The 26192-nt window shown below is 51.3% G+C and overlaps 1 protein-coding gene across 1 annotated transcript in view; it reads right to left on the reverse strand.

Moving 5' to 3' along the window:
• Nucleotides 1–26192, reverse strand: part of NPDC1 (neural proliferation, differentiation and control 1) — a 121377-nt gene that overhangs the window by 46174 nt on the left and 49011 nt on the right. Inside the window, exon 2 of the mRNA XM_065418960.1 lies at nucleotides 3166–3309. Within this exon, the coding sequence (XP_065275032.1) occupies nucleotides 3166–3309 (144 nt within the window). The remainder of the gene's footprint in view (nucleotides 1–3165; nucleotides 3310–26192) is intronic.

A 26192-nucleotide genomic window follows, 5' to 3' on the forward strand; every position in this document is an offset into this window, starting at 1 on the left:
ACTCCCATAAGATGCCTTTAAAGAGCAGAGCTGAACACTCCCGCACTGACTAGAGCCAGCTCAAACCAAGGCCTTCTCTAATCCATCCACCTCCACAGCACTGCCCCAGGGCCCCTTCTCCTCCCCCACCTCCTGATACAGCTGCTGCAAAACTCAACCCTTCCAGAAACAAGTTAGTCTGGTCTAAAGACACACACTGTTCCTGAGAGTCTCCAACTCAAATCGACCTGGGCAGAAAAATCAAAAATCTCCCGGCCTGAAAAGCTCTTCTGGTTTTGCTAGCCAGCTTTCAGGCATGGGGTTCCAATCAAAACAAAGCCCGACACAGTGTGTGGAAGGAGAGATGGACCTTCGACAACCAGCTGTAAACCCAACTCGCCTGGTTCTGACCCCAGCAACACCTGTGCTGCCCCATCGGCTACAACAGCATCGCCCATACCTGGCTTGGTTGATTCTCACCGTAAGCAAGCCTGGCCTGCAGATATCCCAGGCATTAAGGGGCAGGGCACTACCCCACGTCACGGTAGGCAATGCAGAGCTTAGGGGAATCCATCCAGCGCACACCCAGATAGCACATTCTACCAGCTGCCAAAACTGCCAGCGTCCATTGGACAACACACCCCGACACCTTTCCAGTGGATAATTCTGCAGCACGTGGAGAATTAAGAATTTGTTACTGGATTCCACCGGTCCAGCTCAAACCTTGAACCTATAAGTAAGGGAGGCCGTAGATCCCCTCCCCTCTTCAGCAGACACCGATGCACACTGGCTGGTCACACTTCCATCCGCTTCCCTTCCCAACATCGTTAACCTCCCTCACACTGGATCTTTGCTTGTGGGCTTGGCGCTGCATCGCCACCTCCCCTGCTTGCTGTCCATCAGGTTCATTTGCCATTACCCTCCATTGCTCACCTTCCCTGCAGTTCCTTCTCTGCGAGCTCGGCAGTGCCCCAAGCCCGCCAGGTCCCACCATCTAATTACAGCACTGACGTCAATGCTCCTCTCGGTGCCCATGACCCTGACAGTAAAACCAGGCTGGCTGCACGCGGGTCCCCAGAGGCACTGCATTAATGGGCCCTGGAGGCGTTTGCTAAGAGCCCAATAACAATTAGCCAGGATCATATACCGGGCTGGTTTTAAGTGGCACAGACAGATGCCGGGCAAAGACGAAGAGCTCAGGGTCCTCTGTCGTCAGGATATGATGCCATCATTCGGCTTCCCAGAAGGGTCAACAATCAGTGTGCGAAATGAATCAGAGGGATGAGAAAGCAAAGCAGGGAGACAGGTCCAATAACCTTGGGAGCCAACCACTGCAAGAGCTGGGGAACAGCATTGCCCTGTGGGTGAGACATTCAAGGAGGCAGAAGATGGAGATGGATGACAGTACGAACAGTGACCATGGCCCCATCACTTTTTATCGGCCGTAAAGGCGAGCGACAGGGAGGCGGCGGAGAGGAGCGAGTGGAGGGCGGGGTCTTGGCGGGAAGAGGCGGGGCCTTGGGAGGAGGGGCGGGGCCTCGGGAGGAGGGGCCTCGGGGCGGGGCTATGGTTTGGGCACCGGTGGCTCCCCACTTTTATGCAGCTTTCGCCACTCCTGGCCCTGGTGTGCCTACCTACATCGCTCAGGGCTGTGAAAAATGTCCTGCCCTTTGTGACGTAGTACGGTCAGCCAAGCCCCCACTGTAGGCGCGGGTAGGTTGGCGGAAGAATTCTTCAAGAGGTGGATTTAGTACAGTGATGGGAAACCCCTTCCGTTGCTGTAGCAATTGTCTACGCTCGAGAGATTAAAATCGGGAGGCTTTAGGGCGTAGAAGTGCAGTGTCCACAGGGCTAGGTGGCCACAGCCTGAAATCGTCCAGAATCCTCCTCTTGGGGAAGCATTAAGGCACCAGGTAACACCTCCAGAAATATATTTTTAAAAGATCATGTCAGCTATAGCTCAGCTTTTAAAACCAATCGAATACAAAACGGAATGAGACAGCGGTCAAACACCAATCCCATAACAATCAGACTGAGCTCTGCAAGGGACAGGTCCCATTTCCAAACAGGAAACCCTGCCTAAGGATCATGCAGGCTGAGAGCTTGTGCTGAGCAACTGGGCAAGAGTAAAGCAAATGTACCTCTTGCAACTTTGCTGATGGCTGCAGGGATCGGCAAAGCAGCCTCAGTCAGGGGAGGAGGAGAAAATGCCCCGCTCCCAATACTCCCTGCTCAGACCTCAAGCTCTGGCAGCACAGAGTTCACCACCAAGAGCAGCTCAGTGTGCATGCAACACCTGCCTGCCACTGAGCTAAGGAGGGCCTCATGCACAATACGTAAGTGACAGCTGATGAAGGAAACCTACAAAGGGGAGCAGCAGAACACCCCTCCGGCACTGTTCTGTCATCAATAGGAGTTCACACCACTCTTGTACCCACCACCGGCTACAGGAAATTGTGCCTTCGGGGTTCTAAAGCCGCGGTACTGAGTTCTCCCAGCTGGCTGCGTATGTTGTTCAAACCTGGGGGGGAGGGGGGGGGTGTCCAACCCCTGGTGCTCAGGGCTGTGCTCTGAGCTCAGGGCTCAACCACCGTGATCATCTAGTGTGACCTTCTGTGTAACACAGACCAGAGCTCTAGCAAGAGTGACTAGCCTTCAGCATCACAGAGCCTGATTTCCACTGCCACGAATACATTCCCAGGACTGATGCGTCTAGTTATGATTGGCAGACTACTTCCGTTCCCAGCTACCACACCCAGAGCAGGGACAAACAGGGCCTTGCCATTTACCGGACACCTCCTGTTCTCTCTCGGCATCCAGCGACGCATTGAACTAGGTTTCTGTGCTAAGTAACGTAATGCAGCAAGGGAGGTGGCGATTCAGAGCTGAGCTGCAAGGTCCCTGATATTTCAGAGGGGTCAGCTGCACTTTGTAACGGAGAGCAGAATTTAGCCAGCTGTCTACCATGTGTTGGAGCACTAATGCAGCAGGGGAGAGATCCTACTTCATTGCCAACGCCTGCAGGGTACGTCTCCTCTGCAATACACTTTAATTCACAGTTAAGCCCATAAAAATCCCTGCTTTCAAGGCAACTTGGAGAATTTTACAGTCGGAGGCGAGAGCGGAGTGCAGACTAAGGGTTTACACGGAGCCAGCAGGAAGGCCCATTGCTGCGCACCCACATACCAGTGGAGGACCACTTCCTCTGGACGCATCTTCCGTGTTCATCTTCCACAAACTGTGGGAGGCAGGGGCCGCAGGCATGGGAACCAGGGGGGCAGAACTCCCTTCTCTGCAGCGTGCAGTCCAAGCTCCGTGGACAGGACTCCTCTAGGAAAAGGAAGAGAGAAGAGATCCAAGTGAGAATGAGTTTCACAAGAAGCACCGTGGATGGGGTAAAACGGCTGTGTCCATCCTTACCCTGTGGAACAACAACATGGAGATGTTACTGTCCTTGCTAGAAATGAGAAACAGAATCCTAGCTACAGCCGGACTGTAAGTATCTGCCTGTGCAAAACACATCCGAGCCACTGCGGGAGAATCGCTAGCCACAAGTTCAGCCTGCGCTACAACAGAGATGGGGAGGGAGAGCAGCTTGGCTGGTGCTGTCAAGCCATAACCCACCCATGCTGGCCAAAGTGGAACAATGTTCTGGCCCAGTCCAGAGAGGAACGGCATTAAGAGGCTTTTACTCAGCCAACATGGACCAACGGAACATCTAGCAGTTTTGTGGGTAAGACACAGGACTGGGATCAGGAGATCTGGGTTCTGCAAGATCTGTGGTCAGGGCCAGGTCACCCAGGCTTCCCCATGGGGACAATGGCAGGGGTTGTGAGGCTAAGCTCAGAGGCTACACTGATGAGTGCTATAGAAGAGCATACACAATAGGGACTCCATCCTGTTCTGCAGCTCTGCGTTCACCCGTAAGCCTGGCATTGCTCACAGAGACCGTTGCTGAGCTCTGGACCCATCTCTAGCAGAGCTTTCAGCTGTAGCTCACCACTTACTAGCCGCTGTAGCAAAGAGCTTAGTCGATCTGTGCCGCCTTATGAGCCACTCAGGGCAGTTTAACGGCTAACGAGATGACTAGCCTGGGGCACCTCGCCCCCGCGTCTCACCCTGAGCTCTGGCACAGTTCGCCCCAGGTGCAGACAGACTCACCAAGGCCACCAGACCAGCTGTTCCTTGTAAATTACATCATGACTTGAACCAGCCCAGAGAGCGCAGTAAAAGCCTCCTGCCCAGCTGGTTTTTCTCCCTAACCTAACAGCGCTGAGGTCCTCTGAGTTACTGCGACTTCCCAGCCCGGCTCAGGGTATATGTGACGTCAGACTTTAACACACGGCACGCTGGTTTGCCCCATCACTGAGCTCTCTGTAACCGCGCCAGAAAGCCCCCTCTGAAGGAGTCTCCCACCGATTTTACCCTCTCACGACTGCCAGCACCTCAGCTAAGTCTCTCTCCTGGGTGAGGTGAGTCACATGTAGAGGCCAGGGTTAGGGAATAGACTATTGGTTTTTTGGCTCCTGGATACAGCCAGTACCATCCTGGGGATTAAAGCAGGCAACCAGCAGGGGGAGCTCTCACCATCCCGGCCCAGAGGGGTAGCATAGCGCTGCTTACCCAAGCCATCTTGAGGAGCAAGCGGAGTTCCTCCTCCCCACTCCCACCTTCCCCAGCCCACCTTAATTAATCCATTTCCCCCTCAAGCCCATATCAGCTGCCCACCTGCCAGCGCACCAGGGAGCTCCTACCAGCTACCCCGCCCTGTGCCTGGCAGTGCCCCCTGCTTACATCCAGGAGGGCATCCACACAGCAAGGGCAGCCGCACAGGAGTGCAGGACTCAGCGGATGGTGGCAGGATCACGAGGCACTACAGTCCTCGGGCTGATGACAAGCGAGGGTCACACGCCAGTCGTGCTCACGGAGCGTGCTGCAGAGGTCGTTAAAGATCAATATTAAGCCAACATGGGGGCTGTATGCCTAGATCATTAGTAACGCCCCGTGTTATTGGCCTAAGATAAAGTTGCAAGATCGCATGGCAGCAGCCTGTGGCGGGGGCTTAAATAAAAGCCAAGCACAATGTATATTCCTCTGTCAGCTGGAGCAATGTCTGCTTTTATTGAGCATCATACAAAAAACCAAACCCAACACTATGATGCTGCTAAACGTCAGTGACTAACCATCAACTCGCCCTCCAGATTCCCGGCTGCTGATCAAACAACCAGAGCTCAGAAATCGCAGTGCTGCTACAGCTCGGAGCTAGCCAGCACCACCTAGGGGGACTGCTTTCCTGGGGCGGGGCTGGGGTGGGCCTTTGGGCTCAAAGTCACAGCAGGGGCATTTTTATTGCCATTGCTTCTGCAATGAGCATAAAGGAAAAGCAACATCCCCCAAAAGTGAATAAAAAAAAGAAAAGAGAAACTGGCCTTTTTGTGCCATGACATGTAGCTACCCTCTCAGCCAATCAGCATCAAGGATTGACCAAATGTAAGGGCTCCCTACTGTGTCGGCCAATAAGAACGTTTCTCCTGGTGTTCCAGTCTTACAAGCAGGTTTCACAATGACAGGGATAATGAGAAGATCCATTAAGGAAAGAAGGGGGAAAATTTTGAAAAAAAAGAGACTAAAAGAAAGAGGATTTAAAATTCTCCTGCTTCAGCCCTAAGCCCACCACTAACTGCTGGGGGAGGGTGGAACTTGATCTGTGGGCAGGTTAGTCTATAAAATCCCCCATTACCAGGGTTTCTGCCCCTTCCTTGGAAGTCTCCGACTCCTGCCGGAGACAGGACAGTAGGTTAGATGCAGGAGCGCCGCCAGCTTTTCTTCCACCCTAGGCGGCAGAAGGTCCCGCCCTGAAATGCCGCCACGGTCGCCGCCCCCCAAATTGTAGTGCCCTAGGTGACCGCCTAGGTCGCCTAATGGGTTGCGCCGGCCCTGGTTAGATGGCCAGGGGGTCTGATCCAGTCTGGCAGTTCCTATTCTCCTAGGTGGAGCAGGTCAACACTTTTGGATGGAACAGTTTTCTCACTGGAAAATGCTGTTTTGAAATCAAAACGTTTCATGGGAACAGGTTGATTTCAAAGAAACGACAAATTTCAGAACAACGTGCATCGAAATGGAATAGCTCATTGTGACCTTATTTCACTTGGACTATTTTTTTTAAATGTAATTGTATTCTATTAATATAGCTATTTACCATTCTGTATAGATTTAATATATTGTACTAGGTTAGAATGCCTTGACATTATTGAAACAAAACATTCCAATGAGGATGTTTCAGAAACAAAATATTCCGGGATTTCCATTTCAGAGGCAATATGAAAAGTTTGAATTTTCATCCCAGTTGGGGACAAAGGGGAATTCGGACGTGTCCGAGCCCCCGTGGGATGGAAATGCCATTCGCTGAGCAGCTCCGCTCGGAGGTGCTGAGCTGGAACCAAGACCCCATGGGACGGTAACGAAGCGAGGAATAGTGCTGCCGCAGAGAAGTTCCCATCACCAGCCTGCTTTTAGATGCCAGGGCTGGGCGCTCAGATCAGCTGTCCTGCATTACGCAGTCACCACCACGCGGGTGTGACGTTCTAGCACCAGACCTGGACAGCGACTCAGGTTGTTGTTATTTCACATAAATACAGACTGCTGCGCTGCTTCCTCTCGGACCTCCTGAAGAGCCACTTCTCCCTGCCCCACGGGCACCGACTGATTTCCCATGTAATTTATGGGTGGGACGACAACAGGCCATTCTTCCAGGCTGTGCTTTGCCTGCTCCCTGTGGGGGCTAGCGCGGCAGACTGACACCTGGAAAGACGCCCCCTGGCTGGGTGGGCAAGGCAGCTGGAACAAAGCACCCCGGCACATAGCAGAGAGCTGCTCCAGGTGACCCGGCTGCTGCAGCAGGGGTGAATGGAAAGGGAATGCTCGGGGGCTGCCCAGCGGCACAGGCTTGGAAGGACAAGGCCTTTTCCTGTAGCCATATTGTAAGGTCTGAGGCCTTTGTCTGTGGCCATATTAGGAAGGCAGCAGCCATGAGCTAAGAAGCAGAAAGTCACATCCTCACATTCCATCTAAATTACATTAAAACAATGTAATATCGGGCTGTTAATACCTCCACCACCAGATAACCAGCTTAAGATCTGTTTCTTTAAAGAAAACGTTGTTGGATGGCATTCTGTCTGGCAAGAAATCACTTCTCAACAGTTGTGATTGTAAAATCTATACTTCTATTGTTTTGCCTTTAGGATCCCCATTTCTCTATTGTTTATCCGTCTGGTCTCTGGTTCTTTGATTGTTTGTTTGTTGCATAGCTAATTTTGCTAAGTGTAAATCAATGAAGGCGGTGGGATATGATTGGTTAAAGAATGGTTTTACAATAGGTTAGGAGTGGTTAGAAAATTATTTAGTAATTTAGTAAAATGGTTGGTTAAGGTACAGCTAAGCAGGACTCAAGCTCCACTACATAAACTGGGGTCCAAAAGGAAGTTCTTGAGAACCAACTCCAGGACACAACCCAAGATCAGAACTCCCAGACCTCAGCACCCTGCCAACCCCACCGTGCAGAAGCTGGAGTCCCTCAGACGACCAGATCCTGACTGGCCACCAGGAAACGTCTGTCTGCCTTATTGGGAGTGGTGAGCTCAGCATTGTATGCTTAGCATGTGCATTCTGTTTGGTGATTGTTAATAAATAGAGTTTAAGGATATTACTGCGTAAGGCTCTTTCACTGGTAAAAGACCCCGCAAACCCACAGTGTAAGGTTCCGCCTGAGCCCATGGAAGGGTAAGGCTGGGTGCCTGAATTAACAGGGTTACACCTGAGCCCTAGGAACAGGGTAAGGGTGGGTGCACTAGAGAGTAAGGTTACACCTGAGCCCTAGGAATGGGGTAAGGGTGGGTGCCCCTAGAGTGAGCGAGTAATAGAAAATGTTGTGCGGGTAACAGGCTCTCCTCTCATGCCCAGGGCCGGCTCCAGGGTTTTGGCCGCCCCAAGCAGCCAAAAAAAAGCCGTGATCGCAGTCTGCGGCGGCAATTCGGCGGAAGGTCCTTCTCTCCGAGCGGGAGTGAGGGACCGTCCGCCAAATTGCCATCGAATAGCTGGACCTGCCGCCCCTCTCCGGAGTGGCCGCCCCAAGCACCTGCTTACCACGCTGGTGCCTGGAGCCGGCCCTGCTCATGCCCACAGTCACTGGCTAGCCCTGCAGTCCTCCAGCCCATGGCACACAACAGAGGCTCCCAGGGCGATGGACGGGCCCCTTGCAAACCCGGTCACAGCGTCCCCGAGGGAAGCAGGGTGGAGGGATGCGGGTGACGATACAGCCAACCTGTGGCTGGGGACAGGGGAGGACATGTCCCCGGACTGTCCAAGCTGGGGGAATCAGACCGGCCCGGCTGCTCAGCTGCTGCCCAGCGCCTGTCCCTGCTCTCTGGCCGCCAGCGACAGACGTGTACCAGCTGGGCACCGCGGTGTGTCCTTTAGTCATAAACAGCACAAAGTCAACAGAAACCAGGCTGTGAACAAACAGCAGCTGCTGTCCCGGGGGCTCTTTCCCATCAGAGCTCTGGTTTCAGTTTCTAGCCAGCGGAGGAGGAAGGTAGAGAAAACCCTCTTCACACCCCCCCTCCCCAGCGCCCTTGATGCCAGGCAAGGACAGCCTGGGCCGAGGCGGAGACCTCTCTGAGGATTACCACTCGCCCACCTTCCCATCCTGTGCCCCTGCCCCGGGACCGGGACGGGCCACCACTAGGGGTGACTCCAGGTTCCCGGCCTGTGAGGGGCACTTCCTAAACGGCTTGGGTAGGCTGTACGATGGAGACACGTATCCACTGGAAATCAGCCAGCCAGCCACTCGCTGCACTGCCCCGGCAGAGTCTCTGGCAACTCCTGGCCCATTGGTCACTCCCGGACAAGTGACCTAATATTTGTGTGTATGGCAGTCGTGCCTAGCAGCCCCAATCCAGACCATAGCCCCACAGTGCTCGGTGCTGTGTAAACACAGACAGTCTGTGCCCCAAAGAGCTGACAACCTAGTAATTCCATTACCAACTCCCTCAGCCGTCGCGTCCCTCCCCGGCCCCCGTTTCATTTCTTCTCAATGCACTTACCAATAGCATGGAGCGCTGCCCTGTCCCGCCCGCAGTCAGGTGACTGGGGCTATGCTCATCATCTCCCTTGAAATTCAATCCTTGTTCTCATGGGCCACGAAGGCCACAGGGTTTAACTGAGCCAGCGCAGAGAGACCCCACCATGCACGCTGCAAGGGGACCCGGGAGTGGTCCTAGGGCAAAGTGCCAAAGGCCCAGCACTCCTCCCTGAGCTCCCAGACACGGAGCAGCTGTCCTGCCATGAACAGAGCTCGGCCTGGAGCACAGGTCAGACCCCCACTCCCAATTCCACTGCAATCACACCCCTACGCACAGGATCAGCATCAGTATTTGGGGCAGCATCAAGGATTCAGCACCTCACTCTCATGCATTCAGCCTCTCACCCCTCGTGTGCCAGGGCAGGGCTGTTATCCCCATTGTACAGATGGGAAACTGAGGCACAGGGGAACTAAGGGACATGCCCAAGGCCACCCAGGATGCATGTGGCAGAGCAGGGAATTGGATCTCGTCTCTTGAATCCCAGGCTAGTGCCCTAACCCCTGGCTTCAGCAGAGCCTTGATATTCTCCCGGATGATGCCACTCCCTCGCTCCTGTAACTTTGCAGCTCAGGGCAGTTTGACAGGCACGAGCTGGTGCTGTTTTCCATTTCTCCTGAAATTAGATGAGGAGTCTCTGCTTTCAGCATCTGCCCAATCTCCCCTCAGTGCTGGGCTCCTCCATGAGACCTGGAGAGGATCAGAGAGTCAGCCCTGAAAGCCAGCCCAGCGCCTCTCTCCTCCTATGTAGGACGGGTCAGCTCCTCCGTGATATACAGAGCAGCATTGGGCACCAAATAATCCGCTTGAGCAGCATGGGTTGAACATTCAGCCTGAACTTCCAGGGACATCAAACGCAACGGCCACGAACTCAGAGACAAACATCCTCCAGGGGCTGGTTGTCCAGGATTTCACTTTTGCGCCTCCTGCTGGAGCACCTGGTGCCAGCCACTGCCAGAGACGGGATACGGGGTTCGAGGGACCTCGGGTGTGATCCACTCTGGCAATTCCTAGGTCATTGGATTTGTGGCCCATTTAAACAGCTGCCAATCAGGAGCAAAGGGGCGGGGAATTAAATGAAAACATTAGGGAGAGGATTAGAAAGAAAACCGAAAAGGTGGCAGAAAGGTGGAGAGTGCACGACCAGTGACACAGGTGGTGTTGGACTGCGAAGCCCCCGTGTGGACACTCTCATTCTGGGGTACGAGAGGCCTTTTTGGTTTAGCTTAAACCCCTCCCTGAGCAACATGAGCTAAACTGCTACAAGTCCCTTTTAGCCTAGAAGAGTGTATCCACACAAGGGTGAAACCTGGGTAACTAGATCGGTTTAAATTCACATCTCCGATTATACCAAAAAAACCCTTTCCTATGTAGGCAAGGCCTAAGTAGGGGAAAATACACCTAAGGGCTCGTCTGGACACGCTAGTTATTGTAAACTAAAGCAGAGTGTGAAAATCCAAAGTGGATTAAGGCCCTCTTAATGTGAACTAGGACTGTTCACACAGGGAGCTATTCCAGGCTATTTCCCCTTGGAGGCCAGCCCTTAGCGACTCAGGTTCTCACCTGTACTTAGATCTTGGATGGGGTCCTGCCCATCCCTCCAGCAGCACAGCACCCCTAGCCCCTGGTTGGGGCATTGGTTAAATACTGATCCCAAGTGATGACTGCTGTGATGGTCTGTACCTCGGGGGGAACACCCTACACCCCCATGTTCATCCTTATAATATGATAATATTGTAATATGATTGCGTGGTATCCAATGCAAAGTTCGTCATGTCGGGTGTCTTCGGAAGGCTCATGGTGCACTGAGTATTGTTGTTATAGTAACTGTGGTTATAGTAATATTATAGGCTGTAATTTCATGTATATAGTTATGAGGCTGAAAATGTGTCCTCATGGCTTAAAACAAGCCCAGGCAAAAACTCTCCAGGAACAGAGGGCAGTTCACACCTCTTCAGGGCATGTCTGGGATAAACCCAGCCCAGCCTCACAGGATCAAAGGACACTGGCCTAGGCACCAACAAAGGATCTGTTGGACTCTCGAGTCACCCCCCTTCCCTTGGCCAGTCCAGGACTGCGATGAGGTAATGCTTACCTGACTCTGAAGGGGGGGGGGCAAAGCCAAGAGGGAAGAAAGAACATGATAAAAGGGAGAGACGTTTGCCATGCTCTTCCTCTCTCTTCCACCTCCATCTACAGACACCAGCACCAAGCGACTGAAGCGCTGATCAAAGGGGGGGGAGCCTGGCTGAAGGGCAACCAGCCAGCCTGTGGTGAGAAGCATCTAAGTCTGTAAGGGCACTGAAAGTGTAAAGATCAGCTTAGAATGTGTTTTGCTTTTATTTCATTTGACCAAATCTGACTTGTTGTGCTTTGACTTATAATCACTTAAAATCTTTCTTTGTAGTTAATAAATCTGTTGGTTTATTCTACCTGAAGCAGTGCGTTCGGTTTGAAGCATGTCAGAGACTCCCCTTGGGATAACAAGCCTGGTACATATCAATTTCTTTCTTAAATTGACGAACTCATATAAGCTTGCAGCGTCCAGCGGGCATAACTGGACACTGCACGACGGAGGTCCCTAGGGTTGTGTCTGGGACCGAGATATTGGCTAGTGTCATTCGCTTGCACAATCCAAGGAGCAGCTTACATGCCAGAGGCTGTGCGTGAACAGCCCAGGAGTGGGGGTTCTCACAGCGGAGCAGGGTAAGGCTGGCTCCCAGAGTCGAGGATTGGAGTGACCGAGCAGATCACCGGTCCGGATAACACCAGGGGAATGTCACAACTGCCCCCTAGTGACTAACCATCATCACTTTGTGCAGCACCCACAGTTTTTTCCTTGGAGGGCAGGAGGGTTCAACCAAGCACTGACCAGCATGACCTGGCTTAGCCTGAGAGATGACCAGGCTGCCTGGCCTCGAGGCGCCATTTTATAGGCTGGAAAAGTATTTTAGGGTTTTAAAACAGCAGATGGGGGTTGCTGTGGGATGTCACTGCAGATTAAAAATGCTCGTTATTGAGATCTGCATCAGAACAAGTACAGCAATGGTTCCAGGGGCTGCTGTGCCTGTTCCTTGGGGTTACAGTCACATGCTCTTAGCACAAGGTGAGCTCCCAGCCCACATCGGTCACAGGAGATGCTCACATGGGTTTGCTTGTTACCATGAAAGCAGCACAAGCCCTTTGGAAATGTTATCCCTCTTGGGAGAGAAGAGACTTGAGGCCTTGAAGAGAATGTTCTAGCCTCAACCCCTGAAACCTACGGTGTTCTACAGCCACTAGAGAACACGGCCAGCCTCAGACAGTGGTTCTCTTCCACACAAGGACAAGCATTTGGAATATTTTTTCTGGCTCGCTCCTCAGTTTGCCTACACCCAGCCTGGCAGAATTCATGAACCCGGCTGTGGAGAGCTTTTGCAAGTTCAGAACAGCTGCTGCATCGGCACGCACCAGCAGTTCATTGCCATGGTCTCACTCATTCCTTTATGGGGCACTACATGACACGCGCTTTGTGATGCTGAATTCCAGCTTACAAGTCCCAGAGGTGAGATTCCTGGGGCAGGGGGTTCTCAGGGTGGTCCCCAGCCCGTGGAACTCCATACCACCAGAAACAAGGAGGACCCCAATTCTTGTCTGGTTTTGATCACAAAGTCCCAGGAACCCCACAACCCATAGTGGAGCAGCAGTCCAGTGTCTCCTGGAAGGCAATACCACAAGCGATCCATCTTACAACAAGTGCTATAACCAGAGCTTAACTGTGTATATTAATTAGAAACGGTTTAATTACGTGCGTGGAGCATTATAAACTACAGCGAAGGGTGCATCCGAAAGGCACACAGATAGGAACTCTGGTCTGTTTTACCAATGACTGTAGCGTACTGCCCCACCTCGGACCCTGGCCCAGTAACAGCTGTCCAAGTTCTGTGCTGACAGGCCCCAGAGGAGAACTATTCCTGGTTGGAATATTCCTACTTCACTTTGAGCCTTTCCTCACTTGAGACTGAAGGTCTCTGCATCACAGTGTGACCAGACAGCTGCTGGGGGCAACGAGCCAGCAGCTTTGCCTCATACCGATGAGGCAGCAAGGCTTTCGTTCGTTGGGTCATCGATTTCCAGCACTCCCCTGATCCCAGTAGAACATCCAGCCTGCCACAAAGGAAGAGGAACTCTGAGTCAATTGCCATCCCTCCGAGGCAGCCAGCAGGGGGTGCCAATGAGCAATGAATTTTGGGCCTTGCTCAGAGACATAAAGCAGGGCCACATTTCTTGGAAGCATTTACTCTGCAGGCGTTGTTTTCTCAATGTCTTCCAATTAGGCCCCATTAGAGACACAGCTAGACTCTGCCAGAGCCCCACATACAGCCTGCAGAAGTAATCTGATGTGATTTGCTCATAATATTATTCTGCACGCCACAGCTAGAGAAAGGCTGAAGTGCTTAATGCAAAGAGTTTAAGAGCATTAGGAGGGTGAAAACGAAGTCACCGCTGCTTCCGGAGCCTGATAATTTGCTTATTAAAAGAAAGACAGCAACAACAGGCTTAAAATAAAGGGCAGGAAGCAACAGGAGAATACTGTATTTAAAATTTAATCCACATGCAGACAAAACATCAGTACTGCAAACAGTGCAGCTTCTTCCACGTCAGACTCCCACACAGCCGTATAAAATACGGAAAGAGCCAGAGAAAAACTAGTGGCAGAAATAGTCTGCGTCACACAGTGCCTAGTAAGGATGAGACAATGGTTTAAGCGTGGAAGGGAACAGGGCTCTTTTACCATTATCTAAAATCAGCTCACTGGATACTCCAGGCAGGATATGAGAGAGAGATTAAGAGCTGGAAACATGGGCTGGTTGAAACTTCTGGCTGGAGGCAGGTGGTGAGGCCCAGTGTCCTCGGCCAAACAAGGTGGGCGGTGTTATAGGTGGGACAGAAAAGCTCCTGATCACTGCGGCATCTTGGAGCCAACTCCCTGTGAAGCCTCATTTTGATCAAGTTTTATAAGCCGCGGTCATCTGCTGTGAAACTGCGACGGTGCCGTCTTGCAGCCAACAAGTCATTCCTCCACCGGATTGTTTTAAGCGCAGACCTGCCCACACTCTGCGTCACCGCAGCTGCGCCGCCATACTGCTAAAGTGAAGATGCTCCAACACGGATGGGAGACATTTGGCGAGAGGCAGCAGCTATGTAGCTCTCCCGCCGACATAACACTGTCTACACCAGGGGTTAGGTTGGTATAACTATGTCGCTGAGGGATGTAGATTTTTCACACCCTTCAGCAACGTTGTTATACCAATATAAGTCTGTAGTGTAGACCTGACGTGTGTGTTTGGTTAGAGCGCATTACTTACACTGGATTTATATCCAAGAACAACCGGCAAGCAAGACAGACTAACTGTGGCAGCTCCCAGCATTGCTACCCTGCCTATCGATTCCTTATCACAGGGATTCTCCCATCTCTCCATAACCCGGATCGAATCTTGAGAGAGATTGTCCCAGAGATGCCTGCCCTCCCATTCACGATCCCGTAACGTCCCTGGGCCAGCTACAGCAACAGCTGACACAGAAGAGTAAGAAATGGAGCGAGATGCATTTTAGATTCTTCTGATACGATTTAACAGGTGGAAAAGGAGGAAGAAAGCTCACTCCACGTGACCAGGCCTGGGTCACTAGCAATCCACAGACTACAGAGAACTGCTGCCCTACGGTGGTGCAGAAATCAGTGCAACATGCAACAGAAAGGCCGGGCATTGGGGCTGGTGCAATAAATCCGTCACAAACACACACTCCATCAACGGCCTTCTCATCCAGCACTTGTCACAGAGCAGGAGCTGGATTTCCGCAAATGCTGCTTCTCTTAGGGGAAAAAAAAAAATAAACAGCCAGGAAACGCTGGTCGAAAGGTTGGCAATTTAAATTAATGTCTCTGGCTTCCCATTAACACCCGCTCCTGAGAGCAGCTTGGAGCCTATTTCCACCTCCAGTGGAGGCGGGTGGCACTAAGAATTTACCAGGAGGAATTATTTGTGTTGACGAAAACAAACGTGAATGATTTAGCAGGGAAAGTCCACAGACTTGGCGGCTGCGTGCTCGGAGATACAGGCGGCATTAAGGCACATTAAAAGCTTTTTGCCCGTTTCCGAGTGACACGATATTCCGCAGCTCATCTCCAACAGGTGATCGTGTTTAAGAAGGGGGTTGCCAGAAATAGACGGCATAAAAGCTTTTTTTCCAGCAGTAAAATAAAAGGAGATGCTCATGGTTATAAAAAAACGAAACCTGGTTTTGTGCCCCGAATTAGCTCTTTACATCCATTGACGTCAAAGGATTTTACACAAGAGGACAAGTATCATTAGAGCTAGTCTTTTGGCTATCTGTTTGTACAGCGCCTAGCGCAATGGGGTCCTGGCCTCTAGCTGGGGCTTTTAGGGGCTACGGAAATACACCTCATACATTATGAACAACAATCCCCCCATTTTACAGATGGGGAAACTGAGCTGTGAGAAGAGCTTTGCTCAAGCAAGTCAGTGATGGAGGCAGGACTATAAACCTGCTGTTTTAACTCCCTGTAGAGCATCCAGAGGGGAAATGACCTCATACTCCCCCCACCCCTAAAGCTTTCCACCTGTGCCGCACATCTGTTCTGCTAACCCTCAGCATCTGTGTGGTGATGATACTTCCTAGCTCTTACCTAACACTTTTCATCAAGAGATCTCAAAGAGCTTTACAAAGGAAGTCAGTATTATTGTCCCCATTTCATAGATGGGGAAACTGAGGCGCAAAGAGGGGAGTGACTCACCCAGGGTCGCCCAGCAGGGTGACCAAATTCAGATCTCCCAAGTCCTGATCCAGTGCACTATCCACTCCACCCTGGAGAAGTTGGCTGTGTGAGTCTCAGCCCTGGGAAGACCTGCACAAGGTGCCAGCGAGACTTTGGGAAACTAAATGGATTATTTAAAGCATTAGCTGGCAGAATATTAAAGGGGGATTGAAACTGCATGAGAATTGGCTGCCAGATTTAATATTTTTTAAAGGATCTGTGCAGTTTCCACACTAGCCTCCTGTGTGTGTTGGGGGCGGGGGGCGCACGCGTAGATAAGCAGAAAGATTTCCACTAAATCAGGGGCTCAACATTTTTCTTTCTGAGATTCCCCCCCCCCCCCCCAACATGCTATAAAAACTCCACGGCCCACCTGTGCCACAACAGCTGTTGTTCTGCATATAAAAGCCAGGGCCAGTGTTAGGGGGTAGCAAGCAGGGCAACTGCCCAGGACCCCACGCCACAGAGAGCCCCACGAAGCTAAGTTGCTCAGGTTTCGTCTTCAGCCCTGGGTAGCGGGGCTTCAGGTTTCTGCCCTGGGCCCCTGTGAGTCTAATGTTGGCCCTGCTTGGCAGATCCCCTGAAACCTGCTCACGGCCCCGCCTCGGGCCCCTGGTTGAGAACTGCTGCATTGGAAAAACAACAAGAGGAAGATTGTGCCTATATTGTCTTAATTCTCTACATCTGGCCTGGAGACTTTCAGCATCCAAGTAAATGTCCACTAGAGGGCACCTGTGAGCACAACAAACAACGCAGCTCACCTGCTCTGCAGGTATCAGGCAGCCCTGCTGATAAACCAGGGCATTTAACTGAGATAGAAGCCAACCAATGACCTATGTTAAAGCAGCTAGACAACTGCTGCACGGCTCCATCCAATGAGGATGAACAACGGTGATGGAGAGACTTATTGATCTAATTACATTTTCAATGTTTAATCAATTGTTATTTAAAACCCACATTATCCGATTACATTTGACTTTACAATTCATTAATCGGCCGTTAGCAGGGCAATTAGAATTTGGGGAGTGTCAATCACCACCCGTGAAACTCAAGAAGAGCTAATTTAATATATTTGACTATGTCCAGCAGAGAACGGCTTTATTAAACCAAAAGTCTCCGTGGGAACTCACATTCCATTTTGATTAGCAAGAACGGTGCAGGAATCACCATATTTTTGAGACGGGGGGGGGGGGGGGGGGAAGAGCACAGTCACCATGGGGATCCTGGGAATAAATCCAAATAAAAGGAGGACGACTATTGTGAAGTCGCATAACACAGTTTGAACAGACCACACAATTTCACCCAGTTCCGGTCCAGTTAGCTTTTGTCTATTTTCCGCATTGTTTCTAGCTAGCTGCATCGCAGTGAGGCGACCTCTTCAGTCTGCGGGTGACGGGAAAGCTCACAGAAGACCCTTACATAATATCGCACCGTCAACAGCAGTGCCCCAGTGTGGGTGGGAACGCAAATGGATTAGCCCAGCCTTGGAAACCTGGCTGATGAGATGATGCGTGTTCTTAGGCTGTTTGGGTGACACATTACAGGGCAGTGATGGAGAAGCCTGCGGCGTACTGGGGACGGGAGGGGGGAGGGGAAGTCAGAACAAGCTGGAAGCCGAGGCAGATAAGAAGATTCTCAAATGAACTGATTCGAGCTGGAGCTGGAGCACTCCCCCTGACATCCACCGCAGCGTGCTGATACCGGCATAACAGGGTCACGTGTCTGTTTGAAAACACAGTCATGGACGCCACTCCAGCACCCCTCTACTGTGGATAAAACCTGGTGTCAGCCCCAGGATGATTAAACTGGCAGGGGAAGCAACTATGGACCAACAGAGGCACTTGAGGTCTGTGGTGCTCCTCCCCATGTGAATACAGCACACACTGAGCTGGTTCCAGAAAATACACTTGCACATTCATGTACACAGGCAGTGTGGTCCAGCAGATAGAGCACCGGTCTGGGCCTTCAGACACCCAGGTTCTATCCCTGGCTCTGCCACTAGCCTGCTGGGTGACCTTGAGCAAATCACTTTGCCTCCCTGTGCCTCAGTTTCCCCATCTGTAAAACACACTCCTTTGTTGGCCACTTTGAGATCTACTGTTGAAAAGTGCTATACCAGATCTAGGTATAATTATATGACATCAGGGCTATATGTTCATTATGGTAGCACCTGCAAACCCCAGTCATGGCTCAGAGCTCCACTGTGCCATGCTCCGTGCACACAGATGAAGAAAACCGTCCCTTCCCCAGGGAGTTTACAATCCTGGGGTTACATGGGATGGGACAGCAGGGCAAAAAGCCAGACAAGGTGAGGGGTGGGGGGGAAGAGATAAAAACTGAAGGGCAGGGAGATTGGAGTTTTGAAGAAACCTGACACGCTGGTGGTTGATTATCTTAAAAATATCCTGGTGTAGAATCATAGGACTGGAAGGGACCTCGAGAGATCATCTAGTCCAGTCCCCTGCACTCAGGGCAGGACTAAGTATTATCTAGACCGTCCCTGACAGGTGTTTGTCTAACATGGCTCTTAAAAATCCCCAATGATGGAGATTCCACAACCTCCCTAGGCAATTTATTCCAGTGCTTAACCACCCTGACAGTTAGGAAGTTTTTCCTAATGTCCAACCTAAACCTCCCTTGCTGCAATTTAAGCCCATTGCTTCTTGTCCTAGCCTCAGAGGTTAAGAACAACAATTTTTCTCCCTCCTCTTTGTGACAGCCTTTTATGTACTTGATAACTGTTGACTTGAAAAAGTCACAGGGCTTTAAAGGGTATTACTCGGCTCCCAGTCACTTTTGCCAAGTTCATTTGGGTTTCTGAATCCCAAACACTCCGTTTCAGCTGAACCATTAATCCCAACATGCCGCAACCCCAGGAAGTTTATTTCATCCTTCTGGGGCGTGGGCAATTACAAGCCTTTCGCAGCGTTTTCTCTCCCGTGCATTTCCTAGTATAATGCATGCCTGTCCTGCTCCCTGCTTGACCCACCTCCCACCTGTGAGGGTTAGGCCTATCACTCAAGCTGTAACGCCTCCACTTCCGGTTCCAGCGTTCCCTGGTTCAACCCCCAATCACAAGCAAGATGGCAGTTGTCTGGCTCCACTACTTCTTGCAGCTTTCTGATGACTGATCACCAGCACAGAGAAGAAAGTGGAGGATAGGCAACCTGCTACCTGTACCTATGACAGGTTTCAGAGTAGCAGCCATGTTAGTCTGTATCAGCAAAAAGAACAGGAGTACTTGTGGCACCTTAGAGACTAACAAATTTAATTGAGCATAAGCTTTCGTGGGCTACAGCCCACTTCTTCGGATGCATAGAATGGAACATATAGTGAGGAGATAGATAGATATATATATATATATATACACACATATACACACACACACATACAGAGAACATGAAAAGGTGGGAGTTCCCCTACCAACTCTAAGAGGCTAATTAATTAATTGTTTTTAATTCTGCTCTTTTTACCTGTACCTAGTGTCTTTGGATGGCCACTGGATCACACCCCTGATCAGGGTATGGGAGGAGGTTTTCCTTTCCCCAGTACAGATTTTGTCCTGGCCTGTTGAGTAGCAGAGGACTGAGCGGGGAACAGAAGGCTGCTCGGCCTTTCTGCCATAGGTTGAGAATAGCATCTAAACTAAACCCTTTAAGAGGCATAAAGCTATACTGTGCGCATTGGCTGTGCCTATTGTGGGCTCTATGTAATCTGTGCCAATGCTGGTACACGTCTGTTTTATTCCCTTTGTACTCGGGACAGCTGGGAGAGTCTGCAATGCTTTAAAAACAACAAGGAGTCTGGTGGCACCTTAAAGACTAACAGATTTATTTGGGCATAAGCTTTCGTGGGTAAAAACCTCACTTCTTCAGATGCACCCACGAAAGCTTATGCCCAAATAAATCTGTTAGTCTTTAAGGTGCCACCAGACTCCTTGTTGTTTTTGTAGATACAGACTAACACGGCTACCCCCTGATACTTGATGCAATGCTTTAGCTGCCCTAAAATCTCCTCATCTCAAAAAAGATATACTGGCACTAGAAAAGGTTCAGAAAAGGGCAACTAAAATGATTAGGGGTTTGGAGAGGGTCCCATATGAGGAGAGATTAAAGAGGCTAGGACTTTTCAGCTTGGAAAAGAGGAGACTAAGGGAGGATATGATAGAGGTCTATAAAATCATGAGTGATGTGGAGAAAGTGGATAAGGAAAAGTTATTTACTTATTCCCATAATACAAGAACTAGGGGTCACCAAATGAAATTAATAGGCAGCAGGTTTAAAACAAATACAAGGAAGTTCTTCTTCACGCAGCGCACAGTCAACTTGTGGAACTCCTTACCTGAGGAGGTTGTGAAGGCTAGGACTATAACAGCGTTTAAAAGAGAACTGGATAAATTCATGGAGGTTAAGTCCATTAATGGCTATTAGCCAGGATGGGTAAGAATGGTGTCCATAGCCTCTGTCTGTCAGAGGGTGGAGATGGACGGCAGGAGAGAGATCACTTGATCATTGCCTGTTAGGTGCACTCCCTCTGGGGCACCCGACAGTGGCCACTGTCGGTAGACAGGATACTGGGCTAGATGGACCTTTGGTCTGACCCGGTACGGCCGTTCTTATGTTCTTAAAATGGAGGTGGAAGGCAGGGACAGAGTAGCAAGATCCCCCTTGTCCGGCCCCGGTAGCTGCCAGGAGGCTAAGCAAGAAGGGTGTAAGGGCTGAACAAGGAGCCACGTCGGGAAAGAAGGTAATGGGGGGGGGGGGGTATTGGAGCCAGCAGGAGGTGCAGTAGCAGGTCGTGTTTCCTGGTGGGACATCTGTGGCAGCAGAAGGATGGGGCAATGATTAAGCAGCCTGTTCTCCCAATTGCACGTGTCCAGCTCTCTCCTTACGGGAAGTCACAAGGGAATCGCGTGGGGAAACCGGCCCCCAGCGGCGAACAATGAGTGAAAACTGGGTCCCGCCATCGGACCCGGCCCTGCTTGGCCCGAGGCAGCTTTTCAGAGCTGCCAGGTGACCCTTAGAAAACTCCCGGCAACTCATCAGCCCAGCCGGATTTAGGGCCAGGATGACGACAGGGCGATGATTGCACAGGTGCCTTGGCAACTGGGCCGTGGAGTCGTCTTAGTCACGGGGGACAGCTGTGACTCTGCACAGGCGCAGGATTATTGAAAATCCAGGCACAAGGAGGGAGGCTTTTGCACTGGCACGTACCAAGCTCACCTCTACGGCCACAGGACCATAAAGGGACTTTAAAAAGAGGGAGGCATTTTCAGATGCTGCATCCCAGGGTCATACACGCAGTGCTGCCTGGAGCAGTTCCTTGGGGGGCGGAGGGGAGGAGCATGCACCCCCCCCCCACAATTCATTGCACTAGCAGTGAGCCTCCAGCCTGCCTGGTTAAATGTGTAATCAGAGATCGCACTCAACTTAATAACGCCACTAGAAGCCCACGTCCCAGGGAGCGTAAAGACGCTCGCTCCGTTGCCCGGCTCAATGGGGACGTGACGCTCTTACTGCAGAACGTTTCTCGACACAAAAGCCGGCTGCCGTAATTATTGTTTTCTCTCGGCTGTTTACATGCCGAGGATTTGTACGCCTGGTAAAACGCAGGGGCCATTCCACTGGCTGGCTCCAGCCCACGCTACCCTCCTTCCTTCCCATTTCGGCGCACAGATGAGGAGCGGGAAGGAAAACGGAGCTGTGTGGGTGGGGCGAGGGGGAAGTCTACTCTGGGAGGAGGGTCGGAAGAATCCCCTTGAAAGTGTTCCACTTTAATGGGAAACGTTTGAGAAGAGGAGGCCCCTCCCCCCCCTTCGCAGGGCGCCAGAACCAGGGGGCCAGGAGGGCCATGGCCGGCCCACTTTGGAAAGGTGGAAGACCTGGCCCATCCACTATTCAGGACAGGCCCCACGCCCCTGCCCCTCCTCTTCTGCCCAAGGCTCTGCCCCCGACCAGGCTGGAAGCCGGAGCCAAGCCCGGGCAGCAGTGGGGAGCCCAGGGGGACAGGGACGTGGGCCGGGGGCTTCTCTCAGGCCCCCCGCCCAGTGCAGATGATGGGTCTGGGGCACACCACAGCGGCCTGGGCGGCTGTTATCCTGACCAGACTCCAGCTTCCGGCCAGGCGAGGGGGTGGGGCAGGGCCTTGTGCCCCCCCCCCCACACACACACACTTTTATGAAGGATCCAGCACCCCTGCCCCTTCTCTCTGCTGCTACCTTCAGGGGCTGGTCACTTTAACAAGCATTCCCCACAGAACTAGGGTGACCAGAGGTCCCATTTTTAAAGGGACAGTCCCGTTTTTGGGGACTTTTTCTTATATAGGCCCCTATTACCCCCCACCCCCCATCCTGTTTTTTCACAGTTGCTATCTGGTCACCCTACACAGAACCCTCCTTCAGCTGGACTGCAGACCTGTGTAAGGGGTCGCCTTTCCCTGCCCCCTTAGAGACCGACCTCCAAGCAGGAGGCTCTTTGAAGTCTGAAGCCTTTTTAAAAAACAAACAAACAAACAAAACTCTCTCAATTTTGTTGCACGAGCTGCATTTTCAGTAGAGTTCACACCATCAGTGGCAGTCCCTGCAGCTGCTTTCTCCCGGGGGAGGTTTCTTTTGGAACTTCCCACCACAGCAGGGTTGATTTAGCATCAGGAAGGTAGTGTTGCCTAGTGGATAAGGCACTAACCTGGGGCTCTGGAGACCTGGGTTCTCTTCTCAGCTCTGCCACTGGCCTGCTGAGTGACTTGGGCAAGACACTTCTCTGCTTGGTGCCTCAGTTTCCCCATCTATCAAATGGGACTAATGATCCTGCCCACCTTTGTAAAGCCCTTTGAGGTATTATGGATGAAAAATGCTCAGTGTTATTGTTGTCATCACCAGATTCCAAAATCCAATGCATAAGCACGGGACCCGGGACAGAATGTTGTATCCTGCTTGAGATCTTCAACTTAACGTTGCATGACCAAACATGCCTGCAAAGTCACATGTCCCAGATTCAATGGCAAAGCAGTGCTGCTACGGTGCAGCCCTGGTCCTAGGACACAGTCTGCTACACCAGAATGCAAACAGGGTTCCCATTTATACACACAGAGACCAGGGGCGAGCTGTAAAAACAGCCCAACTGATCGAAAAACAAACCAAACGCACACTTCTGTGCTCGACATCTCCCCCTGCCTGATCAACACAATCTGTAACAGCACAGAAAAGCTCTGTTGGTACAAACACCAGCCTAAACAGCTGGGGTGAAATCCTGGCCTCCAAACTCCGATTGACTTCAATAGGCCCAGAATCTCCCCCCCGCCCCCAGCATGCAGGGTTTGCCTGTACATTAGAAAAAGTCCAACACAGTAAACCCAGGCCCAAGAGCTCTTTATGTAAAGCCCAAAGCTGCTCAGACACTGCGTTCACATGGCTCCCTCCCCCCAGCAGCAAAATCCTCCCGAAGAGCCCCTCAGCCAACGCAGGGTTTGAAAAGTCAGAAAAAGGAGACCCCCATTTTAACATAAGCAGCTGTAACGCCGGAACAGAGCAGATTGGTACTAACGAGCCACATGCATCAAAACAGCCTCTCAGTGCCACACACAAGATCAACTCATGGAAGAGTCTTTCAAAAGTGCAAATGACGCCATCTGTTCAAACCCTCCCAAGTCAGAAGGGGCAGCGTCAGCCTGAAGCTCTGGTGAATTTCCTTCAAGTGACTACCTTTCTAATCGCCCTGCCGATTTCTGTAATAATGTGATCTTGTTTTCCTTTTATTCCTCCCTTCTTAAATGTTTCTCTCTCCCATGTCCCTATAGGAGATCCCCACAAAACACAACAGGGAAACTGACTATATACAGGGGACACCCTCAAGACCTGCATACACTGTGCTGTCATATGCACAATGAGAAAAGAGCACAGATCATTGTGACTTAAGTTGACTGTGTCCCTTTCAAAATTCAAGTGCATGAAGGATAGGGCTCTCTGGTTATGCTAAGGACATGATCTAGGTTCAGATGGATTGTAAGCTCCTTGGGGTGGGCAGAATGCCTCAGCTATGTTCTCTAAAGAGCCATCTAAGCTTATGGCAGGACATAAATGTTTTACAACAACAACAGACCCTGGATACCGAGATAGCTCGGAGATACCAAGATACACCATGGCAGGAGAAAGGCGGAATGACATCTGGTGAGTTAACAAAAGGGAACACACAACAGTCATTTCAGTGCTGTTTCACTGTATCAGATAAAATGGCAATGCTAAGATAACGGGCAAGTTAATTAATGTTGAACTGCAGCGAGAAATCCTATCAAAGTACTTATGTCCTGTCCATTATCAGCACCCAGGTTCACCGGGATTAATGGTAACGTTGTATCTGCTGCCAGGATGATTAGACTATTGCTTTGAAAATAAACCATTAGAACTGGAGAGACAGACAGACCAAGGTTGTTCTCATCACCCCTGCTTACGGGGCTTATTCTGCAGCTTTCCTGCACCAACCAAGGGAAATTGCTTGGTTGAGTGGGGGAGGAGAACACGCACATTTCTGAGTCACTAACAACCTGCTAACTCCCCAAGGCGAGTGTGTCCGGAAATGAGACAGGCGCACGCATCCATCTCGGCCAGGAACTCGGGGAAGGATGGTCAGAGGAAAGAAAAACAAATCGACGGCGCCCAGGGCTGTTCTACAATTCCTTGGGTGTTCCGTTTTCTAACATAATGGCTGCGGCTGAGCAATCGTGAGCATGGAGCTCAGGAGCGGCAAAGGCACGTGCATGCCCAGAAAGGTGAATCAAGACAGGGAGTTACGCAGCCGGTGTTAACCGATTCGGTGACAGCTGATAAATCCATGCTGCGTGCCCTTCTGGAGGGCTTTTCATCTCAGCACTGCACAGGCCGTTCACTAACTCTCGGCCCACCAGCGAGGGAGGCAGGTATTCCCATTGCTACAGATGAAAAACCTGAGACACAGAAAAGGTTAAGTCACTTGCCTTAGGTCACAAAACTAGCCAGTGGCAGAGGCAAGAACAAAATCCAAACATCTTCACATTCTCTGCAGTGACACCCAGAGCGCCCAATCAGATCGGGGGCATGCACCTGCCCCAAAGAACGTACAGCTGAAATTACAGTCTCCTGCTCCAGCCACTAGATACGTTTTGCCCAGTAATATATTTTTAGTTCATTTTTCAAAATCCCGGAGATCTGAAGAGTATATTGGGACTGCCACTTCCCAGAGCAGCAGGCAGCTTCACCATCACATTTCTGAAGGAGCAGGAAGGATGTGGAACAGGAGCTAAAAAGCAAAGCCTGCCGAGAGAGGGGCTTAGCTGGGCGGGTTTTCCCCTCTGGGAAGGCCAAGGGAAGCTCAGCGGGAGACGGACACAGCTAGAGCTTTGCGCCAGTTTGATCTTCTTCCCTTTCAGCTCTCACTGCATCTAAGCTGCCAGGGCAGCTTAACGAGGGGATTTGCTGCTTTCTAACTCGGGGCCATGCGGGTCAGTCCTGTTATAAAACAGCTTTAAAAATGCAAGAGGAGCAAAGAGGAAGACTGCCCGTGAATGGAAGGATCCCGCCCGTTCCAGCTATGACCAGACATGTCCAGGTCTCATCACGACTATAGGCCACATGGGAAGAGAACTGGACGCTTCGAAAGTAAAGATCTAGGTCTTAACTCCCCATCTGCTTGAGTTTTAACATCGGAACATTAAGCGGCCTTTCCCCTTTGGCCATGCAGAACCACAGCAGTCCCTGCTCAGCAAAGCAAGGCACAGAATAACACTTCACTGGACAGTGGCTGGGAAATGCTTCCATATCAATGCAATAAGGGTGGACAGCATCTGAGTCCCCTCCTGGCCTAAGCCAAACTGATGACTCAAAATACCCATGCAAACCTGCAGCCAATACACTGGGCAGGTGTCCTGCCCTGATTTTCAAAGGGGACAAGGTGGGTCAGGTGATATCTTCTATTGGACCAACTTCTGTTGCTGACAGAGATGCGCTTTCAAGCTACACAGAGCTCTTCTTAGGTCTGGGCAATGTTCTGAGAGTGTCACAGCTAAATACAAAGTCAAAAGTTTAGCATAAGTAGTTATGTAATAGCAGCCACTTCACATTGAATGGTCCTTTAGAACAGGGATCTCCAACTCAAATGACCACGAGGGCCACATGAGGACTAGTAAATTGGCCCAAGGGCCACATCACTGACAACCCCCCACTCCCCCGCTGCCCCCGGGCCCGCCCCCACTCCACCCCTTCCATGAGGCCCCATCCCTGCCCTGCCTCT

Source organism: Emys orbicularis, chromosome 18 (genome assembly GCF_028017835.1).
Source record: "Emys orbicularis isolate rEmyOrb1 chromosome 18, rEmyOrb1.hap1, whole genome shotgun sequence".
Classification (NCBI taxonomy): Eukaryota; Metazoa; Chordata; order Testudines; family Emydidae; genus Emys; species Emys orbicularis.